Genomic DNA, 24,121 nt, shown 5'->3' with positions numbered 1-24,121 from the left:
ATTTCTACCAGCAAAACAAAAATTCATACATTTAACGGTTCTAGGACAACTACCCCTAGGACGACTACCCCCGGACAACTGCCCTGGAAAACCATCCTCTAGGACACCTACCCCCTGGACAACTATCCTAGGGGTTAGTTGTCTGGGGATAGTTGTCCAGGGGGTAGATGTCCGGGGGTAGTTGTCTGGGGGGGGGGTAGCTGTCCTAGGGGTAGTTGTCCGGGGGTAGTTGTCCAGGGGGTAGTCGTCCTAGAGGGTGGTTGCCTAGGGGAAAGTTGTCCTAGAGGGAAGTTGTCCTAAGGGGTAGTTGACTGGGGGCGTTATCCGGGGGTGGATGTCTAGGGGGTAGGTGTCCGGATTCGACATTTAACAACATGATGCAATACACAACCTCCGGGCGAAGTTTACGAACAAAATCTCATTATATCAAAGTAAATTGCCGGTAAGCATATTCCACTGTTAAAGCCTTAGTTTACAAACATAGTAGAATAATGTCCGAGCACCATAAACACCACCCCGTTTACCCCAATGAATTTGGGGATGATTCATTCATAAAAGTATCACTAATAATATAATATCCTAGCGATATAAACTAAATTGAAGCCGGAAAACACTGTATTAATATACAAGTGGTTAAATTATTTTAAATACTATACTTTATACTATATTTTCCAAGATACAAATTAGAAATTTCAGTTGACCACAGATCTCTAAGACATTCATATTAGAAAAACATGCACCAAAACATACATATATGAAAGACAATAGTTATTTTCAACCCCAGAAAATCTCATTGCAATAATACCATGTTCTGACTCTACATTTGCCACACATTTCTAAATAGCCCAAATTACAGTGAATAATCGTAATATTTCGAATTACATGTATATAAAAAACACTTTCTGAGAACTCAAGATGGTATATGACACTGATACCGTGATAAATTATCTATATATTATTATCTGAATACGAAAGGAATACGTGTATAATGATTGTATAAATAATACAATGTTAATATTTTTAACGTATATAACGAATATAACATTCAAATTCCATATTCTCAAAAAAGTGACACATTATTTACTTTGCGTAGCTTCATGACAAATATTGATTTATAAGTTTAACTACCGAGTTGTTCTGAGAACGAAAGATTTGTATCCACACATACACATGCTTCCTAAACAGTCGGGTAAGACAAACAATTAAGCAATCGATTTGAAAAATAACTTAACAAACCTAATATCCAACTTTGCAGCATATATGGCAACCTTATTTTAAATACAGTCATGTACCATCATTATCAAAATTTGATATCGTATGTAAAAACTTACCATCCTTAGCAAATACTGGCTGTTATAACCCTGTAATGCCAAAGCAAGGTTATATTTTCCTAGTTACAAAATCGAAATTATGTGAGTCAAATATCACTATCATTATATTTCCTTATCATATAGAAAGATTAGAAATCGTGTACTGTTATCAACCATTTTGCTTATTTGTTATTTTGTGAGTTTATTGCACAAACAAAATTACGATTTTATACACAATTTTAAGATGATGATTCTAACACAAGGAAGACCAATAACTATGGCACTTCAAATACAAAATGAGATATAATGACAACGTTTTCTCAATTAAGAGCACCATTGCAATTTCAAAACGGTATTTAAAAAAAAGAGTGAAAATCTGCATTTTCCTCATTTAGTTGTGACAAGATAATATTTTCAGAGATTGTTCGGCCGGAGAGGCTCTTCACGAGTCTGATGTTCATCTGATCTGATTACTGCCCTTCTCTTCATCCATTCGAACTGTGTCACTGCACGGAACAAAACAAATAATAATACAATTAACAGCAACCGTCCAGTGATCTGACAACTGCCATGTGCAAAGATTTTAGGTTGACCAGCTGGTTGACCAGTGTTAACACTGGGTTTATGTTTCAGGTACAGGGTTAGTGTTCGGTCCATGGCTGATCTTGGGAATTCTATTAGTGTATGTATTTAAACACGGATCCATTGTCGCCGGAGCGTGTGTCGTATATCTACAAACCTATCAGTTTTAATAGAGAAGTGCTGGTAAAGCCATGGAAATGTATTTAGCCTCCGCCTGTTTCTCGATCGGTACATGCATGTCTATATCAGATCTAAACAAAACAAGACAAGAAAAACGAAGAAAAAAAATTTGGTGGAAATGTAGAGGCCGACAGTGAAGTCAAAGGGTTTTTACATGAAGCCCTTGGTTGACCTGTCCTGGGCCCATATTCATAAAACAATAGTAGGTTAGTTGTCAACTATTAGGCTAGTTAGTTCACAACTTTAGGCTTATAAAGGTTTTATGAATATGGGCCCTGGGCTCTACCATCCCACCATATAGGACAGCCATTTACAAGCCTTCCATGTAGGCCCCCTGCATTTCCAAACATCTCTTCTTGTTTTCTAGTCTTGTTTGTTTGTTTGGCAACGGAACAAATAAAGAATTGTGCAATTCCTTGTACATTGTGAACAAATTAGGTATTAAATTGTTAGTTATTTATGATCCAAGTCATGTTGTGCATTCATTTATTGTAGGCCTACGTTTGTTTACTATTTGTGAGTATCAACCGTGCCCTGTAATCATGTTTTTTGTTTTATTTTATGTTTGGAAACGAAAAAATGAATTGAAGAAAAACAATAGGTAGACAAAGATTATACTACCTACGAAGATAAAATCCTATAGGTACATATTTACAACTACAACAACCGTAAAATTACTGATACGGGCATTGTTGGAAGGGGGCATGTGACGTACCCCTCTTCATTCTAAAATTATGTGAGTATGTGATCAGGCCAAATAGGTACGGCTGCAGGAGGGATCAAAATAATATTCGAAAAGATCTACCAGAATTAACATTTCATTCTTGTACATATATATATATTAATAGCTGTACAATGGTGCATTCAATATAGCACTAACATAATCCTTTCAATAGGAATATTGTTGTTCAACTAACTTATTAATATAGTCTCATACATTATCATTATCTCGATTATAAGATTACATTGCAATTCCACAGATTGCTCTTCTATATACCGGCCTCGAGCTCTTAAAAGCTGGGAGCGGTATACATATTCGCAATCAGTTATTGTAGCGTAGGGAGACTTGTGTTAGTTTAAACCCTGCCAAAGTATATATCAATAAAGAGGGGTAAATTTACTCAGTCCGTGGTAAGCAAATTTAAGAGGAGTTTGTGGATTTAGTTGTCTAGATGTTAGTCTATTGAACGACGGTGGACTTTGAAAAGTGATCCCTTCAAACAGAAATTCAAATGACCTTTAAAAACGACTTGAAACCTATCAGCGTCTTTGACCCAATTAAAAGGTTCAAGTACTATTGAAAACCCATCGGGACCCCTTGAGTTGTCAATACCCCAGATGAAACGGAAATATGGTTATACCATTAATAGCGAACAGATAAATGTGTATTAGTCTGAAGCCTCCATTTCCTTTGTTATACACACACAACTTCAGTTTGACAGCTCAATGTCGACTTGATAGTAACTTAAAAAAGAAGACCATCTTATATTTACTATAGATTACATTGGAAATCACATGCAAACAAAAAAAGCAAAGAGAGTATACAGTGATAAAAAGTTTATATACGATATGAATAAATCATTTTAATGTCTTTTCATATACATGTACTTACAATATCCTGAAACCCAATTAACATCATAATATTTTTCCCCATTTTCCTGGTTATATAGAGGAATATCTGACATATCAAAATATACTGACAGTTAATTTGATTACCTCTAACCCTTTTCCAAACAAAATATGAAGTCTTAAAATCATTATCTGTATCATAAAAAACAAAATAAAGTAAACAAACAAACAACAAAACAAAACAATAGTGATCTTTAATGTGAGACGAGATTGATTGAATTTAGACGAAACCCGCGCAGTAAAACCTAAGTATTGCATTCTTTTAAATGTGCAAGTCAGTGTCAAAACACAATGTCCGTACCTCCAAAATGTTATGACGAAAATGATCTTGGTTTCTCAAAATGCCCCCAAAATAAAAGGCACGTCGATCGTTTCATTTTCATTCCGTTTACGAACAGGTCTGCATATCAAGGGAGGCTACCAATATTAAGCAAGGGATCGATGAAAATGGACGAATGAACAAACAGACAGACAAACAGACAAACATACTTTCAACCAACATCCTTAAGCACTGTGTCTCACCAATCAGGTGGAATATGTTGTGTTTGACACGGGGGTTCAAGTTCTCCATATTATTACATGTACTACAAACCAAATGTTACCATTTCCAAAATACTCATCATTGCATTACTTTTTTCAAACTGAGTTGAATACAACACTCATGACTTTAAACACATCATTCATTTTGTATATATTGTGTATGTTGTCAAAAATACATATGATCAAGTTGGTTTCATTCACTTTGCAAATTGTAATGCAATAAAACATTTCATAATTTCAGTTACAGTTACACATTACTTGTATAATACGTAAGCATAAATATCAATAGAAAAATATAAATGTAAGTGTTCTTCATCATCAAGCGAATAAATCTTTATTCCAGCCATTATGTCAGAGTCAAGAGACTGCTTAAACACTATTTTCTTCACCACAATTTAAATGGAGCACTATTTAATTTCTATTTTAAAGTAAGTTATCAAAAGTTAAGGCTTTTAGAGCCCTGAAAATAGAAAGTATTATTTCATGCATCAAAAATGTATTGGTTTTTGATTGGTTGAGAGCTCGTCACGTGACCTGAACATTTCAACTATTTGAAGGTTGCTCTGAAAAAGTACTATAATGAGAGTACTAATTGGGAGTACTTATTTGGGAGTTGAAAAAAAATGTGATTTTTTGTTTTTAAACCAATTTTTTTCTTCTTTCCCAAATCTTAATTTAATAAAAACAAAATATTTAAAATCTTTTTTTAATAATTTTTTTTTTTTTTTTTTTAATTCTAAATTTTTTTCTCTCCCCAAAATGGTAATTTGATGCAAGATATAAAAAAATTATACCATGCCTTCTATTCGAGGTACTGTTAAAACTATGGGCCTCGGTGACTCTAAAAGTACCGTTTGCTTTGGGGTTGCGCCCCTCAGCAAATAGTACTATTGGAGTCACCTCTTGCGGATAGTTTTAACCAGAACCTCTCAAGACAGTGTATATTTGTATACTATACTCCATTCACTCTGCAGTAATACTGTGTATTCATTCAATTAAGGATTCCAAACCAAAAACAACTATTGTATGTATTCAACCCATTATATACAACTCTCTTCCTCTAATTTGATCTATTTCAGTTAGGCCTGTACTATTATTTACTTATCAATACATAAAAGTAACCTTGCAAGTAATTTAATTGCTCCCACTAGAAACACCAACTTTGTCTGACTATTGTATGTTTATGAAGTTATTTTCTGGAAAATATCACTGATTATTATGATAAACTTATCCCAGTCAGACAAAGTTGACCTATCTAGCGGATGGAAGAAATCTCAGCAAAACTAAACTTATCAGAAATAATTTTTGGGGGAGGGGGAGGTAGCAAAAGACTGGTCAAAAGCACTTAATATCCACAGTGGTAGGCATTGATTCACACTGGCAATTCATTCAACAAAGTATTCAAATGCTTGAATTGTACAAGAGGGCTGACAACACAAGAAACTACATGTAAGTAGCTAGAAACTAAAGAAGCTCTGATAGAAAGTTTAGTTGTATTTGTTTCGTTAGAAAGACCTTGTTTCAACCTTTGTGTACTCTTCTTGTTTGCTATTAAAATACATGTAATAACTTTCTGTTCAGAAAATACTTGAAGGCTAAAAAACAAGACCAACTGAGTTATTGACTTCATTTTTTTCAGTGGTTCGATCATTATAAATGGAATTTAATTGGAAATACATTCTCAGCCTCTTGTCTATGTATCTGCCCCCCCCCCCCCTCCACCATAAATTGGCTGTCAAAATAGCTAGGAATAATCCTTGGGATATCCCTGGCTGTGTACTAATGAGCAATATATGATACAGTGAAACCTTGTTTTAAAAACCTCTAATGAGCAATATATGATACGGTGAAACCTTGTTTTAAAAACCTCTTGGATTGACCTAGGAGTTAATGGTTTTGCAAAAAGCAGGTCCTTCAGTTGGGCCAAAAAATTAAAGTATTATAGGCTAGACTGAACTAATCTCATGATGCAAGTTAAGATGAGAATGAAATCCATGAAGTTCTAAAACAGAAGGCAGAAATCTTGCAAAAGCTTATGGTGAATGTACAGAGAGAGATAAACAAAAAAGGAAAAATTGCAAAGTAGAAATGAGAGTGACTGGATATGAAGCAATAGGCAGACTGGAGAACATCTCTCAAAGTTAGGCAGACCTATATGGATGAGAATAGGAAAGACAAAAAAGAGATGGAGATTGGTAGAGTGATGATGAAATAATATGAAGACTGAAACAATGAAATGTGCAATCATCTAGACTCTAGAAAATTTAAGAAAATATTTTTAATCAGCACATGTGATTTCAATAATATGAAATTTTGAATGCTTACAAGTTACAGCAAATGGTTATATCAGAATTTGATATCCATTATTCATCATCAATTGCATCAAACTCTGGATGATAAACATACAATTTCTTGACAAGTTATATGCTGAATAAGAATCAAATTCTTCTTAACATGCTTTTCAGAATGAGACAATATTATCAAATCCTCAAAAAATGAAACACATAATGCTCCTTGTAGAAAATTTCAAAAACAAACTTCTCAAGATATGCATCGTATGTAACTGAGCCTCATCATTATTTTTTATTTTTTTAAATTTTGATCGATCGGCCACTTGAGCCTGTGCAGCTTAAATTACAGTGTGATCCATAATTATACTCGGGCAATTCTCTGCTATCAGTACGTGGAAGGCAAATTGATGTGTGCCTAATGACTTCCTACTGTACTATTAGGTAGCAGAAGTAGTGGTAATATAATTGTAGTGATGTCATTATGATGATGAAGATGACATGATGATATGATGATGATGATGGTGATGATGATGGTGATGATGGTGGTGATGGTGGTGATGATGGTGATGAAGATGATATTGATGATGATATTGATGATGATTGTGATGATGATGGTGTTGATGATGGTGATGATGATGATATTGATGATTATGATGATGATGATGATGATGATGATATGACGGTGATGATGATGGTGTAGATGGTGATGATATGATGATGATGATGATGATGATGGTGTTGATGATGATTATGATAATGATGATATGTTGATGATGATTAAGATGATAATAATGATTATGATGATAAAGATGATGATGATGAAGATGATGATGATATGATGGAGATAATGGTATGATGATGGTGTCGATGATGATGATGATGCTTATGAATATGATCACAATGATATTGATTACGATGATGACGCTTATGAATATGATGACAATGATATTGATTACGATGATGATGATGATGATGATGATGATGATGATGATGATGCATTAGTTACATACTATGGGATTAATTTAATATTATTAGTACTAATCATGAGTACACGGACAACAATTCACAAACAACTATATAAAGTAAAACAAACAAACAAACAAACACAAACATACAAGTAAAGACAGGAATTGTAGCCATGCCCAAAATATTCATGCATAGAGGAATGAGCTGGAGACCTTACTGTATTATTATTATTACTTTTATTACTTTATTTGGCAAAAAACACATGATACAAAACTACAGAAATGAAAATAATTAATTAATTGCAAATCACACAAAACTACATGAAAAACTGGGTGCAACCGACTGTGCTGCCAGGCCTTCAGCAAAGTTAACCAAATAACTGTAGTCTGAAGACCGCCCTAACCTATATCCCAACCATATGCAACCAGTGCTGCTGATTTATGTGACAAAGACAATCTAAGGGATACATAATGTACTGTACCACATTCACATAATTAAAATGTGTCAAGACAAAGCCTTCAAATTTCCCCAGATGTTGAATCACACGCCGGAGACTCATTATGACCACACAAGCAGAAAAAAAGTGGAACAATATTTTACAAAAACATTTCCCTCTCCTCCCCACAACCCCCCCCCCCCCCCCCGGTTCCGAAACCAATCGCGAAGGGACTTAGTCACCCCCCCCCCCCCATGTGTCATCAATTACATTACCTTCAGGGAAAGAAAATCACTAAAATACTTTAAGAAATGGAACAAAACCCAGGTTTGTGTATCTCTGACTTCACCCACAATCCATTCCATTCATCATGCAGATACATGTACGTCAGACCATTCAAAAATCAAAACAAACACAACATTACCAGCTAGCATTTCCCGACCCATTCCAAAATCCCAGAACAACAGATTTGTTAACCTATTGTTTAGTCTATTAATCTGGATTCCCACACATGCAGGGTTCCCATGCAGGATTCCCATGACATACAGATCTATCAAGCCTGATTAAACATACATTATACATGCACAGTTGAAGCACACTGAGCAAGATAGATACCCCCTGTCCACACACAACATTTTCCGTGATTAGGCGTGATAAGCTATACCGTTTCGCGATATTGATACCGTTTTGCGATAGTTTTACAATGAAATATGTGTGTGTGGACGCTCACTAACGATACGTCGTATAACGAAACTAGTCTAACGAAACGCAGGCTTGGGCATCGTTTCGAACTGAAACCCAATGAAGAATCACGCCTAATCACGCTTAATCATGGAAGATGTTGTGTATGGACGGAACTAGTGTAACTAGTGTAACTAACTGGGCGGGGCTTAACGTGACCTCGAGCGAAAGGAGACGTAGACCAGACCTCTCATTTCCGCAACCATTTCATGACCGCAGTAGCAAACTGCGCAACTATACGACATTTCGCTGTAGAGTTTCAGGATTACTTTCTTCTGTGTGTGGACATCCTAGAATTTATACGATGATTATTTATACGACGTTTCTTGTGTGTGGACACTCTGAAATTTATACAATGATTCTTTATACGATGTTTCGTTATAGAGTTTCGGGATAAATTGTTTTGTGTGTGGACACGCTGTATGGTAATAATCTTGTGCAAAAGCAGCCAAATTGAATGTCATGCAACATTAACTGTGCTAAGAATAGTTCAATTTGTGATTCTTTTTTAAAAGGACAATGGGCGCAGCTGTAGGTAGTAACACAGGGAAGGGAATGATAGACTCAGTTGATCATTCAACATGGAGCAAGAAAGATAGATGTACAGTAATATTCTTCAAAAGCAAGACAAAAACTCGAAAAAATAAATTACATGCAATATTAACTGTGACAAGAATGATTAATTTTGTGATTTAAAAAAAAAGGATAACGGTGTACTGTGACAGTGCAGCTGTAGGCATTAACATAAGGGAAAGGGAATAATAGGGTCAGTTGAGCATTCCAAATTATAAAAAAAAACAAATAAGGTGAGTGTTTGGTAGATTATGGCGTCCAATCCATTCATGCATTTCCAGTCACAAGATGAGAGATCACTTACAGCTAAAGAAGGCAAAGAGCAGCCTGAGAATGAGAAGACTATCATCTCGGTAACACATTTCTCCTCGATTGACGAAAACCATCGTCGTAACTCTCACTATAATTATAGATCAATATGAAGAAAAGATTTCAATATGGCTGGGTATAAGAGTGCAAGCTATGAAGCTGAAACCAAGGTTTTTAGGATATGCTAACTACAATATCATAGGGTCATAAAGCATTTCAACATGCAGTCCCTCAACTATGGAACAAACTTCCTAGTAATATCAAAGAATGTTCTTCTCTTGATCTATTTAAGTCTCTGGTAAAGTCTTACCTTTTTAAAACGTAATTTTGTACCATTCTTCATACAATACAATGTATTATACAAGTAGTTTCCAGTTTGGATATTTATCATGCTTATATCGTCGCCTGGGTGGCAGAAAGCATTAGTTCGATCTACAGGTAAAAAAATGATGCGTTAAGCAGAAGGGCGTTAGCACTAAATCGCCTCAAACTTTTATAAAACTGGCCGTGTACTACTATAACATTTCTATTAGTATTTAAGTTTTAAACCAATTTTCTGGACGGAAAGCAGTTTAAATGTAAAACAAATCTTTAAATGCGAATAATTCGAAAAGTAGTTTTCGAGTCGCTCGCCCGCTAACGCCCCTCTGCCAGCCGGCTGACGATATGTTCTTATTAATTAATTTCTTCTGTACTCACTTCTGAAAATACAAACACACCATCGTAGATTATTATTCATCTCTATGACTGCATTAAATACAGAAAGATGATTAAAGTATTAATAAGTAATTGATAAATAATTTGAAGAAAAAAGAAATCTTCCGAAATCAACACTATATTTTAATCCTTTGAATCACATCTTTCACCATGGAGTTATCCCAAAACTAGCGAAAGCCTATCAATTTCACACAGCTGGTACAAACTTATAATCAAACTCCACATTCACAAAACTTAATCAGGAAATAGTCAAAAGAAACAGGATGAAAACATTACTGTACCCGTTCCACAAAAAACCCTATTCTACAGTGAACTGGGTTTAAATCATGCTCAGCAAATGGGATGGGATATACTATACAAAGGCCCTTAACTAGGATTTTTTTTGGAGGGGGGGGGGGGGGAGGTGTAGACAACTAGACATTATATGAGGGGGACCCCTTCGAGTGTGCAGATATCCAAGTTGAGGGGGGGGGGGATCTGTAGAGAGGGTGTGACCTGGGAAATTTGTTGGCATAATCTGACTGAAAATTAAGTTTTAGGTACAATTTTGAACACCAAGACGGTTTCACTAATAACTGTATCCTACCTATGTTGTTTGCTTGTTACATATTTCCTTTACCTAATATCACACTGAGCATATTTTTTTTAATGGACCTCTCGTCGCTAGCAGGGGGGGGGGGGGGGAGGGGGGGGGGTATGGTCCTGATACATGTACACATATGAATGTACTAACTGGCCTAACATCAAAACGAAAACCAAATGTCTAATAAATTAGCATTGCACTTGCACACAGATAACATTCGTTTTAAACAAAATATTGCTTTACAAGTTTACATTAACATACCATAACCACTTTTATATCGATATATATATAATATCAATGTTTTAGACTCCCAGTTTGAACAAAGAAATTTGCCAAGGATATTCCTTGTGTTTGTCAAACAGATACATGGGTCTTACAGGTAAATAAATATACATGTATCATGAAGATTGGAAACACCCAAAGAAATCTGGGAATCAAATACATTTATTCTGTGATGAGATACATGTACATGTATCACCTTTACAATAACAATAAAAAAAAAATCAAACAAACAAAAAACAAGAAGAAATAAACAAATGGCTGCCGTAAATACTGTTTATCTTGTATGCATGTAAATTCACGTAATGCTTGCGTTCTCCACTTTGGGTAAAAGCGTAGTAAATATTTAGCAATTAATTGCATCCATTAGTGTTTTTCTGAAGTCTCTGTTTTCTTTTCAATTATGTTGGAATTTGCTAACCGTCATAACACATGGTAATGGAATAAAGACGATATAATAAAAAATCTTTTAATCCAGAAAAACTTATACAAATGAAGAGAGAAAGAGAGAGAGAAAGAGAGAGAGAGAGAGGAGAGGGGGGGGGGGGGCAGACAGGCAGAGAGAGAGAGAGAGGGAGAGAGAGAGAGGACGAGCAAAGGAGAGACAGAGAGAGAAAGAAAAAAATGATATGATGATGCATACTTACTATGTTTTAGCTGGCGTTTTAGTTTCTTCTTGATTTTGTTCCTGGACTTTGAAGTGTGTGTAGATGACGATTCCACTTAACGTAAGTCCAACGCCTCCAAGCTGGTTGAAAGCTAATGGTTCATGGAAGAGGAAAAACCCTCCAAGAAGCGTGAGACAAAACTTTGCATGTCCCACCATATTGTAACTGTAATTGGAGACGTTAAGGTAAATGATAAATTAAAATTAAACACTTGTTGTAATAGGCATTTGTCACTGATGACTTTGGGCTAATGATTTTAAACGTAAAATAATTGCTTGTTTCTGTGACTATTGTGAAATATCCTGTAATGTATATATATACTGTACCTACATGACTACATCTACTCTAGAGCTTTGCAACCTGGAAGGGGGAGGGGGTTCTGCATTCTACAAAAAGGTAGCAAAAAGAGGATCTGTAGACCTCTCCAGTCAGAGAAAAAAAATCAAATCAATGTTGTTCAGTTTCCTGTTCACTTGCCCTTAGAACCAAGGAAGCATGATGGCTCAGTGGCTCAGTGGTAGAGCAGTGGTCTTGTAACCGGGAGATCCCGGGTACGTACAACACCAAGTCGATGTGCTAGTGCGCCCATTAGTATTAAAGGCATTAATCCTCATTACCAAGTCCCTCGGAAAGGACTTAAAGCCGTCAGTCCTCTGGTTGCTTACTCACAAGCATATGCTTTCTTTGCACTCAGGTAAAACCAAACAACCAACCAACCAAGACTTGTTAGTGTTGATACCTGCTTATGTAAGCTCATATAAATGCTACTACTTTATTGGTCTGCACTTTCAATATCATAAGAAATGACTTGCGACTCTAATCTTCTGTTTTACGAATAAATAGACATATCCTAGAAATCTATAAATGTATTCTATTTTTGAAGGAAATGTACCAGTTTTCAAATTGATAGATACATTAAGAAAAAAAGATTGAACCCCATCATGATTAATTTAACAGTTACTCTGCAGATAAATGGGTAACAAACTTGCATAGTAACAGACAAGATGCATGCTTCACAAGCAAAATGGCTTACAGTGTACACAAAGAATATCCAATAGTGGCCTGCAAGGCTTGTACCTGCAGATATTCAAGTCATCTTTAAAGGATACGTTATTGGAGACGTGTTGCCTATAATCCAATAGATAGAGAGATTCACTGAGAAAGCCACACAGCACGATGCCAGTACAAGGCCCTGCAAAAAGGAACATACAAAAGGGAGTTTGTCTTAATAACTGGAAAATTCAGATGGTATTGCACATAATTATCGAGCAATACTTTGGTACATTTATTTGAGACAATATACATGATACAGCCTCCTTATTGCAGTTTTTCAATTCTAATAATCAGAGTACACATGCACTATAGGAGTGTGCCATATATTTTCCTTAATCATGTAACAATTTTGTTTCTTTTATCAATTAAAAACAATTTTGTCTCTCTCTAAAGCAACTAAAACAGTATACTCTCTAAAGAAGATGAATATATGGCTTCATAATACTGCCACATAAAAATATTTTGTAAAGAATTTACCTAAATATTCAATGTACATGTACTTAGCAGATGACAATGTCTCTATAAAATGTAAATCCATGCTGACAAGCCTACTAATATGCTAAGAATTGATCATTGATGTCATCATAATCATCACTATTAATATTATTATCATTATTATTATTATTATTATTATTATTATTATTATATCATCATTATCATTATCATCATCATCATTATCATCATCATCACCATCATCATCATCACCATCATCACCATCATCATCATCATACATTTTAATCATCGTCATCATCATCATCACCATCATCATCACCGTCATCATCATTATAATCATCATTTTAATTATTATTATTATTATTATTACTACTACTACTTTTATTATCCTATTCTGTATTATCATCATAACTATTACTATTATTATATTAGAGAATAGTGTTGGAAAGAGACATAACTTTAGCTTTTGGACTTGCACTCATCAGAGTAAAACGCAAGATTGAAACAGGAAGCCGAAATCGATCAAAATAAACTAAAAGGAACAAGGTGCGAATTTAACAAGCGGTGTCGAGCGCTGATTGGCTGTCAAAAGTAACGGTAAGTTAGGCTATTTAGATTTATAACTTACATATACTTGAGGAGGCCAACTGCTAAACAAACCCCCTTCTCCTATGATAGGTTCACAGAATGGGATGACAAACAAGAGCAGGAATGCTGACAGGGGCGCCTGGTAGAAGAGCAGCTGCATGGAGTTCACCTGGAATTCACGTTGTTTTGTTCCCACCCACTGGAATCAATTATTACATTGAATATTAATTGTGGAATTAGTAAGAATTATGTTTGTATATTATTGTAATAATGATGTCATTACAAATAAAACACTTCTAAAAAGAAAAAGTTAAAGAAAAGGTACTATGTCCCAATTGCAGCCCCAAAAAATGAAAAGGTTTAATTCCATAGGCATTTGAAAGACAATACTATTTTAGAACTTCTCTCATAGCAAAAGGGCATGATAATGGCTTTTAGTGTGGGAAATTAACGACCAATAGTTGTGATTGCAATCACCTGAGTAATAGTTTGATTTTCAGACCCTTTTACTGACTGGTCGTACTGACATTTTGTGCTGTACAAAGATTCAATCAGTTTAATTTTGGCCATTACAAGTGTTGAAAGATCAGATGAACGGATAAATAAGAGATCACTGTAGACAAGGTTCATGTATAAGTGGCCATCTTGAAAGTGCTTTATTCATGTATCCTTCCGCCAATCGCGGCCTCATTACGCACATCAATGAACTATTGATGTTGTTCATATAGTACCACAACATCCCCCTTCTTTCAATGACAAGTTGAAAGTGCTCTCATTAACCAGTTATATCTTCCCTGCTCAATAGGCACTGTACATGACGAAAATTATCCACTAAAACAGTAACACAATTTGGAAATTTCAACAAGAGGAAACATTCCAAACATATTCTTCTTTTTTTTTTTTTTTTTTTGAGAAGCACAGTACTAAAAACTGTTCAACTAAAACTTACAAGTACCTTTCAACAAGAATTTTAGAAAGGTAAAATAGTGTCCTCCACTATAACAGGCATATTTTTGTCGCTGAATCGACATACTTGTATAATGTAATTCAACTTTTTATAATTTACATAACTTTTGCTGGAATAAACTAAAGTGATTCCATATTGCTTTCTGGCAAACAGTTATAAACAACATTTTCCTGTGAAAAAACGTTTTTCATCCCATTTCAATTAGGACTTAGCAATACGACAAATCAGCGTAACAAAACTATAATACCTGGTCATTTGTGTGGAGAGAAGAAATATCATGCACGAGCACGACATACAATTGTTAAATTCGGTTCTGTATACAGAATAGATTTTCTGTTGAAAGATAGCCAATATTAAGCGTGGCAGTTATATAAAACATTTTGGTTATATACATGTATACTGATTAAGAAATTGAATCACCTGATGTCAAATATGAGGTTTTACTATCATCAATGTAATTCTACCGGGTATGCTAAATCATTAAACAAATAAAGTATAGTTGTTGTTTATCAATCTATTAATCGATGAAGTTTTTATTCTTGATAACGAGATGGGGGATTAACCTTGCGACCATATCGTGTGACATAGGCAAAAGAATCAGAACGAGGGATTGAACCATCGAAATCCTGTGTTCCTGCGGGTGTTGTGCAGGTGTCACCATCCTCTCTTGGAAGATGCTCTGTCCCTGGTGTGGGTGCTGTTGCCGCCTCTATTTGTATCGGCATCTCTCGCAGATGGGACCTGTTTCTCCTTAACACCCTGCCATTTGGTGTTGTCACTTCATATGATCTTGGTTCTGGGCAAACTCTTGAAACCTCAGCCGGCAGCCATGTATTGTCGTCTGGATGCAAAGTTCTGACTTTCTGGCCGACCTTCAGGAGGGACAGTACCCGACCGGCATGTCTGTCATGGTCGGTCTTCATCACATCCCGCCTTCGCTGGAGCTGGTCGTGGACATCGCTCATCTGTCTGTCATGATCATGGCGACCTGGAAGGGTTGTCTTCATTTGCCTCCCAAACATCATTTCGGCAGGAGATGGCAGGTCCGATTGAGGCGTTGCTCGAAGGTGGAGAAGTGCCTTTTGGACATCTTGTCCTGTTTGTTTGCACTTCTTAATCATCGACTTTATGGTGCGTACCATCCGCTCAGCTAGGCCATTGGAGCGCGGATATCTCGGCGATGAGGTGGTGTGCTTGATGTTCCATGACTCACACATGTCTTTGAAAGCTTTTCCAATGAACTGGGGTCCGTTATCAGATATAACTTCGGAGGGCACTCCCAGGAGGCTGAAGGTTTCTTTCATTACGGTAGCAACTGTAGCACTTGTGGTGCTGTGCATTTTCCTGATCACAGGGAACTTGGAATGATAGTCAGTAATGAGTAAGTATTCAGTTCCATCAAGAAAAAACAGGTCTGTGGCTACCTTTGTCCATGGCGTCATTGGAACTTCGTGCGGTTGTAGTGGTTCCCTTTGTTGCCGATCCTGGTTCTCCTGGCAAGCAGGGCAAGTCTTGACAAGGTTTTCAATATCCTTATTGATGCCTGGCCAGTATACCGTGTCCCTTGCTAGTCTACGAGTTCTCTCTATACCCATATGACTCGTGTGTAGCTGCTCCAGGATGTCTGATTGCAGCGTTGAAGGTATCAACACCTGTCTTCCTTTGAAGATAATGCCGTTGGCGACACCCAGTTCCTCTCGGTATGACCAGTGAATCCTTGAGCTGCTTGGAACCTGCTTAATCACGTCTGGCCATCCATCGTGAATAATTCTACTCAGCTGCTTCAAGTTTGGATCGCTTGCTGTCTCTCTCTGCAGCTGTGTCTGCTTCATAGGTGTGAAGCTTGCCAGATCATTGTCATGATTCTCTTCTAACTCCATGACTTCATCTACATGGAGCTCAACGATGACGTCTCCTCTCTTTCTGGGGTTTGGCAACCTACTGAGTGTGTCTGGTAATGTCATCTGACTTCCGGGCTTGTATAGGATATCACAATCATAGCCCTGTATTTTGACGAGAAGCCTCTGTAATCTTGGAGGCGCACTCCCCAGGGGCTTTCTACAGATCGTTTCGAGTGGTTTGTGGTCAGTGTAGACTGTGAACTGGTTACCAAACAGATATGAATGGAAACGTGTGATCCCAAAGACAAGTGCCAATGTCTCTCGCTCGATGTTTGAGTAGTTTGATTGTGCATCTGACAAACTCTTTGAGGCGAATGCGACTGGTCTTTCATTCTGAAGGAGGCAGGCTCCAAGTCCTTTGAGCGATGCATCTACCTCTAGTACTGTTGGGACACTGGGGTTATAGTACCGTAGACACTTTCCTTCTGAAATTTCTGATTTCAATCGTTGAAAGCATTCCTCATGGTCCTCCTGCCAGGTAAAGGGAACATCTTTCCTCAGAAGATCACGCAGTATTGCTGACTTTTCAGCATAGTTTGAGATGTATGGTGATAAATAGGTCATCATCCCTAACACTCGCTGGAGATCGTCCTTGTTCTGTGGTGTAGGCATTTCTCTGACATCCTCCAACTTGCTAGGATCTGGTTGTATGCCTTTGTCTGTGTACAGTGAACCAAAGAAATTGATGCTTCTCGCCTTGATCACACACTTTGTACTGTTGAACACCAGACCTTCTTTTTGTGCAACTCCCATCAGTCTCCAGAGATTATCATCATGCTCCTGTTCAGTCTTGCCAAATACAGCTATGTCGTCAGCTATACCTTCACAGCCTGGCGCCTGTGCAAGGATTGTGTCCATCCTTTGTTGAAAGATGTCTCGACTCACCGAAAGTCCAAATGGAAGTCTGCGAAAGCAATACCTTCCAAATGGTGATCTGAATGTAGTAAGCTCCTGCGATTCTTCGTCCAGGTGGACTGACCAATATCCTGCCTTTGCGTCCAATTTCGAGAAGTACTTGGCCTGTGAGAATGCAGGATTGAGCTCCTCTAGAGTTGGAATCTTGTGAGGGCATCTTTTCAGGTTTTGATTGAGCCTTTTGGGGTCAAGGCAGACTCGCAATGACCCATCCTTCTTCAGGGCTGTGGTGAGGGAACTGCACCAATCTGTGTGATGAGTAACTTTCCTAATGATGCCGTTACTTTCCATCTGATCCAGCTCTTTCTTGAGCTTGTCCCTCAGGTGGATGCTGCATTTTCGAGGCGCATCAATTGATGGAGTTGCATCCTTCTTCAAGTGCAACGTTGCCTTGCCACTGAAGTTCCCAATCTGGTCAAACTGGTCTGGGTAAGCCGCCTGTAGGTCTTTAGCTGACCTGATGGGAGGAAGATCATTTGGACTGTCCAGGCCCATCTGTTGTTCTACTGTGTGAATCGTAACAATCCCTAGCTTTCTGGAAGTAGGAAGTCTGACAATGACTGGTCCCTTTACGTCCGCAACATACCATGTTTGGTCTACGACCCAAGGCGACCCTTCATACATCATCGACATCATCAAGGTGCCTAAGCAGCGTAAAGGCGTTTCTCCGTAGGCAGATAGTCGCGTAGTAGTGGGACGGATAACATCTTTCCATCGAGCCCTGTACATGTCCTTCAGCGTCCGCAGTGGCAGAACATTACCGCTGGCTCCTGTGTCAACCTTTGCATTGAGGCGATGATGACCCCTCAGGTCTGGACATATGATGTTGATACTCGCATATGCTTCGGTCTCCTCCGAGTCAATAGAGTTTAGCGATATATGTATCATGTGGAATTCACGTTCCCCACTGTCCGGATGGTTTGTGTCGTCCGGTCCAATTTCGTCAACCTTACGCTGGTTCCTGCTATGAAAGGATGTAGGCCTATACTGCCTGTTTCTGGGCTGTCTCTGCTGTGAGCTCCACCTGTCTTGTGATGGTGGACGTCTAGGAGGAATCTTCGGTTTGACCTGTTCTTTCGTCTTTCGACACATCTTCGCCCAGTGTCCTTTGACGCCACACGAATTGCACAGGTCCGCGAAGGCTGGACACCTCTTTGGAAGGTGTGAAAGACCACAGTTCCTGCATTTCTGCCTACTGTCGTGACTAACAGCATCAATGTTCCCACTTCCAATATTGTGGAGCGTCTGCAGGCACTGTTTACCGACTTGAATGGCCTCATATTTGCGGCCTTCTTCAAGAAGCTTATCAATTGAGAACCCCTTTTCTTTGTCGAGTAGGTCTTTCTGAAATGACTCGAGTTGTGTAGACGAAATCACCAGCTCTATGAGTCTTTCACTCAATTCCCCCTCGGTGAATTTGCATTCCTTTGCCTTACTCCGACATCTATTGACGAACTCGTCGATCGTTTCTCCAGACATCTGCTTGTATCGCATTAATTCGAGACGATGAATCCTGAAGTTCACTTTGACATTCAGTTGGCCTTCGATTAGGGCCCATAGCTTGCCTGGGTCCTTCTGATCCTCTACACTGAGGCTAGAGGCGTTTATCCTGCGTAACCCTTCGTTCCCAAGAGCTATCTTTATTTTTGTTGCCTGTTTTGTAGTATCAGTTATCTCATTATCGAGAAGGCAAAGTTCCATTCGCTGTTGAAATAACGTGAATTCTTCAGCGAGACCACACTGAGGGTCCCACTTCATCTCTGGATAGCGAGCCATGATCCTGGTTTCTACAATGGGGTCTTGGACTACACAGGTAATTACATGTAATACATGAATTGTGACTTAAATCGACATGTAGGCCTACATAGCAATTAGCATTTACACTATAGACTAGATCTATATGTACAACTTCAAAATGTAGGTTCAAATGTATCAAAATATATCAAGTCTAGATCCATAGACAATTAGACCCCCTTGTGTAATTGGTCTAGCAAAGACAACTGGTCCTGGACCCGCTTTAAGGGGATACCACGGACCACTGTTTGGTCTATAGTACCAGTGGCAGTAGAGTCTACCACCACTAGATCTAGATCTAAGTTAGTAATAGTACATCAGCACTTCTACATACATGTAAGAGATATGTGTGTATCATTCACTTAATTAGGACAGGTCCACATGTAGAAATTGGACTTGTTAAGGTCTAAAGTAAACACATCTAGAGATCTAGACCAGGTCCAGTAATATAGAACAAGGTGAAAGTAGACTTTGATCAAATTACACCTTCTTAGTCATACTCATTCTCATACTCGGTCTAGTCTAGATCCATAAGTGGAGTCTAGACTAGAAAAAAGTGTCTAGACTATCTATCTAGGCTAGGTCTTGATCTAGACCCCTAGACTAGACTAGACTCTAGTCCAGTTTTAGTGGTTTTAATATTGATGTAGACAAATGCTCATGTACCCTTTACAGCTCATTTTATGTAGATGTCAGTCAGTCACTCGATAGTGTCTGACAGTGAAGTCTAGGTAAACAGGTTTCCTTGCATAACTTGAATACTAGAACACTGCTAATGTTTAAATTTCACAGATAGGACATACATATATGAATATATGCATAAGTAAATATGACACTAAAATGAATACATGAATAAATAAATTAATGAATATTGAAGAAATATCTTGAAAGGAAGGTGTATATATGAAATGTACATTTTGGATCTACAATGCCTCTAACATTTAACAACCTAACAAACTTGACTTATTCCCACTTAAGCTATGGTCACAAATCAGAGCAGCGACCGACCGATCAGTAGCCTGCTCGGTCGCTGCTGGAATTAGGCATCGCCCAGCGATTAGGTCGGTGCCCGGGCGGCGACCGCCCAGGCACCGAGCGTATTTTGGGCGGCGAGTGAAAAGTGAGCAGGCGCCGCCCAAATTTTAACTCCGCGCTAAAACTTCAGCGGCGACCGAGCGATGCCCTAAAAACGAGCGGTGCCTGGGCGGCCGCCGCTCGGTGGCCGGGCAGCCGCCGGGCAGAATTGGTTAAAAACTCGCCGCTCGGCCGCCGAGCAGACTACTTTTGGGTAATGTGACCATAGCATTAGGTATAGGCCTACTACTTAGAATGTACAACTGGATTTAGCCATTTCACTGGAAGCTTCTGCACTGGAGGAACTTTTTTTCAGCAAACTATTCAGGGCTCTTTCACTTTCCTTCCATTGTAAGGGTATATTGTTGCATGAACTACCAGCAATATTCCTTTAAACCAGAGAAAGGCCTGCTTGAACTTACCACTTGATATACTGATGTTACAAGTACTCCAGCCGTTGCAAAAACTGTTCCGATTACGTTGAATCTCACATCATAGAAGGAATTCACTATAACTCCCATGGTTATGGGAATCTGTGCAGAAACAAACAAACAAGCATAAGGAGAGATACACTTATGACAAGTGTAAATTAGTACAGACATTATATAATCATAAACCATCCATTTTTTAAATAAATAGAGGCTAGATATATATATATATATATATGTCTATGTTAAAATGAATGATTTACCCCCCCCCCCCCACCAAAAATATTAATAGTACTACTAATCAGGGGCGTCGCCAGGTTATTTTGTTAGGGGGGGGGGGGGTGGATGGGCGCGACGCAAGGTTGTCTGAGTTGAAGTTGAAGATCTTTTTATAAAATTGATGCATAAATGGCTAGATTTGGTGCATACTTTTTGCAAATTAAAAAGAAAACGGTCTTAAGTTCAACTAACAAGAACACAGGGGGGGGGGGGGGTAGTCACCATATTTTTTTTTTCAGAAGGGTTGTTATAGATGAATTTGTCGTTTCCATTGAACGATCAGCCATAAAGTTTAGGAGATTAAGGGATTAATTTGATTTTTTTCAGTTGGTGAAAGGTTTTTCATCGTAAACCAATGTTTGAACTTCTAGTAATGTGAATGTAATAATGACGCGTCTAATCCTAAAATCTGATCGTGTGATTTGGCTGGCTTTTTCTCTCTTTTTCTTTATCTTCTCTATCTTTATTTTTTTACCCTCTCAGTCTCCCCCGCCCTCCCTTACGTCATAATTTACATTTTATAGTTCTCTTTCTCCTGGCCTTCCTCCTTCTCATCCCCTTCTTTTTCTTTTCTTCTCCTTCTTTTTGTTTCTTCTCCTTCTTTTCCTTTCCTTTTCTTTCTCCTTTTCCTCTTTCTCCTTCCCTTCCTCTTCCCTTTTTTCAAAATGATAGGGGGAGGGCTGCAGCACCCCTGCCCCCCTGTGGTGTGGCCCCTGCTACCAATAAATAAAAGGAATAATATTTACTTAATAGTAATAATTCAAAATATACAAATATTACATAGTCTAGGATTAGAAACTAGGCTGTAATTCATAGCATCAAGAATTGAATTGAATTGAGAGCACACCCCCCCCCCCCCTCACTCTCCTCAGGTTATCAGGTTGAGTAGTTGACCCATAAAACTAAAAGCCTATCATGACTGTGTGATGAAAAATCCAAACCCAAGATTATCATACTCACCAGTGTCAGCTTTACTCTTGTTGAATATGTTTTTCGATAAATGGCAGTTTGAATAATAAGAATGCATGGAGTCGTCATCGCCTTGGCTAACTGATATGTTCCTACGGTGTTGTTCTGTAAAGAAAGGTTCGTCAACACCACAAACCCACAAAAGGTTAAGCTCAGTGGTAGTACATTTTTGATGGGGATGCTTTTCCGCTGAAACAAACCCAACATCAAGCAAAAGACCAGTCCAAGGGATGTCATCAGAAAGTGGAGAAAAGTTAGAGTGATGTTGGGGAATCCATGGTTCCGATAGAGCCATTTGTTCAAGAAAACGATGAGGATTGATGAGCAGAGATTGATGACGAGTGAAATCGAGATTAGAAGCTGGCTGGGCTTCCCCGTTTCAGACATGTTGAAAAGTAGGCTGATCTCTGCTATTATCGGTCTGTTACACACCACTGCAGTACTCCGAGCAGCCGGGGCTGGAGCGGGGGCCGCGAGTGTGCTGACGGCTAGTTCCTGCCTATAAAGTCTTGCCAGCTATACAATGTGTAGCTCGCTAGCGAGGTGCACTTTCTTTGCCGCGGGATCGTACAAGTCACGCCCAGCCCCCCAAATAATGCACATAACAGGTACACAGATCTGGCTGCTAGCGATTCGGTCTTTGCACTCGCGCAAATCTTGGAATCGGAGCAGCTCCTTATTAACCCTCTTATTAATTAGAGCCGCGGGGTCATACCAATGCTGGCACAGGCACGCATCTGTCAAAGAAGACTAGCGAGTGGAGCGAGTGCCCCCTTCCCAATCGAATGGCCCGATTAAAGAAAAAAAGTGAAGAGAGAGAGAGAGAGAGAGAGAGAGAGAGGGGGGGGGGGGGGGGGGGTGAAAGGGAGTAAACATTAAAGGGAGACAATACCTCTCCCGCATCCTCCCAAACAATAATGCCCAAAACGTTATGCCATTGACGTAATAATTTGAGCATTTTCTTTGGAGGGGGGGGGGGGGGGGGGTAACAAGATCTAAATGGTTTTGGCATCCAAAACGCAGTATCTTACAAGAATATCATAGAACAAAGTCTGAATGGATTGAGTAGCATATTATATCCCTTTATCAATTTCCTCGGAGGGTGGGTCAGTGGGGGAAGGACAAATCCCGAACAAGAAAAAAATCAATGCCATGAGAAAAAATTACAGAATAATGATTTGCACTATGAGAGCTCAGGTAGGGATTTTTTTTTTACCCCAATTTATGGAATGGTTTTGACAATGATTCCTAAATAGATTTAGATACTAGTATACATTCTCTGATGTTATTGGATAATTATTGGCGAGTGTTTGTTTCCCGTTTGTTTTGCCTGACTGCTAAAGCATGTGTAGGCCTATGCTAGTAGTACTATGTTTATCAACAAGGGGACCTACGTCCGTAAGTCATAACTGAGAGTAATAAGGATTGAGCACCGAGCACAAGTATATCCACTAGGCTTGGGAGCGAGAGCCGAGTACCCGACTCTAACCGATTCTGAAATCCAGAACCGAGGAGTCGACTCCAATCTCTAGAGAGTCGATTACTCGAGCACGTCGGTTCCGAGAAAAGGAGACTCGGTTCCAAGATAAGAACCGAGTCTTTGGCGCTGGAGTCGACTCCACAGCACCAAAATTCAAAGAGATACTTTGCAAAAGTGAACGAAGGAACATTGCCCGAACGAACTGGTGTCGATTCCACAGCACAGAGAATGAACAAAATCAGCTCTGTCAAAGCAGAATGCATGCGAGCGATGGGCGCACTAGCAGCATGCTGTTTTGATACACACATTTGTGTGTGTACCTCCTTCGTAGTACTGTGCATCAGAGTGAGATGTGTGTGCTATGCGATGTGTATAGCACTGCTGCATGTTGTCTGTAACTGCCCCCCCCCCCCCAG

At 38.6% G+C, this 24,121-nt stretch overlaps 1 protein-coding gene across 4 annotated transcripts; it reads right to left on the bottom strand.

The window, feature by feature from the left end:
* Positions 1 to 910: 910 nt before the first annotated feature.
* LOC592246 (solute carrier family 35 member E3) lies at positions 911 to 22,968 on the bottom strand. Of its 4 annotated transcripts, none has more exons than XM_031000298.1 (7): positions 22,217 to 22,968; positions 20,972 to 21,082; positions 13,939 to 14,097; positions 12,914 to 12,996; positions 11,784 to 11,969; positions 9,553 to 9,648; positions 911 to 1,816 (listed from the first exon to the last, which is right to left on the bottom strand). In XM_031000298.1, exons 1-6 carry the CDS (start codon positions 22,610 to 22,612, stop codon positions 9,594 to 9,596), a joined length of 990 nt encoding a protein of 329 aa, XP_030856158.1. In that variant the 5' UTR covers positions 22,613 to 22,968; the 3' UTR covers positions 911 to 1,816; positions 9,553 to 9,593. The 4 variants fall into 4 exon arrangements, with proteins under 4 accessions (XP_030856158.1, XP_030856159.1, XP_030856157.1 ...); XM_031000297.1 differs by lacking the exon at positions 911 to 1,816 and adding an exon at positions 4,983 to 6,392 and having other exon boundaries at positions 22,217 to 22,967; XM_031000299.1 differs by lacking the exon at positions 9,553 to 9,648 and having other exon boundaries at positions 22,217 to 22,966.
* Between the last annotated feature and the right edge of the window lie 1,153 nt (positions 22,969 to 24,121).

This window comes from Strongylocentrotus purpuratus, unplaced genomic scaffold (genome assembly GCF_000002235.5).
Source record: "Strongylocentrotus purpuratus isolate Spur 01 unplaced genomic scaffold, Spur_5.0 spur5_scaffold_6, whole genome shotgun sequence".
In the NCBI taxonomy this organism is placed as follows: Eukaryota; Metazoa; Echinodermata; class Echinoidea; order Camarodonta; family Strongylocentrotidae; genus Strongylocentrotus; species Strongylocentrotus purpuratus.
Note: the sequence above shows the minus strand (reverse complement) of the source record. Positions and strands in the feature narration are given on the sequence as shown.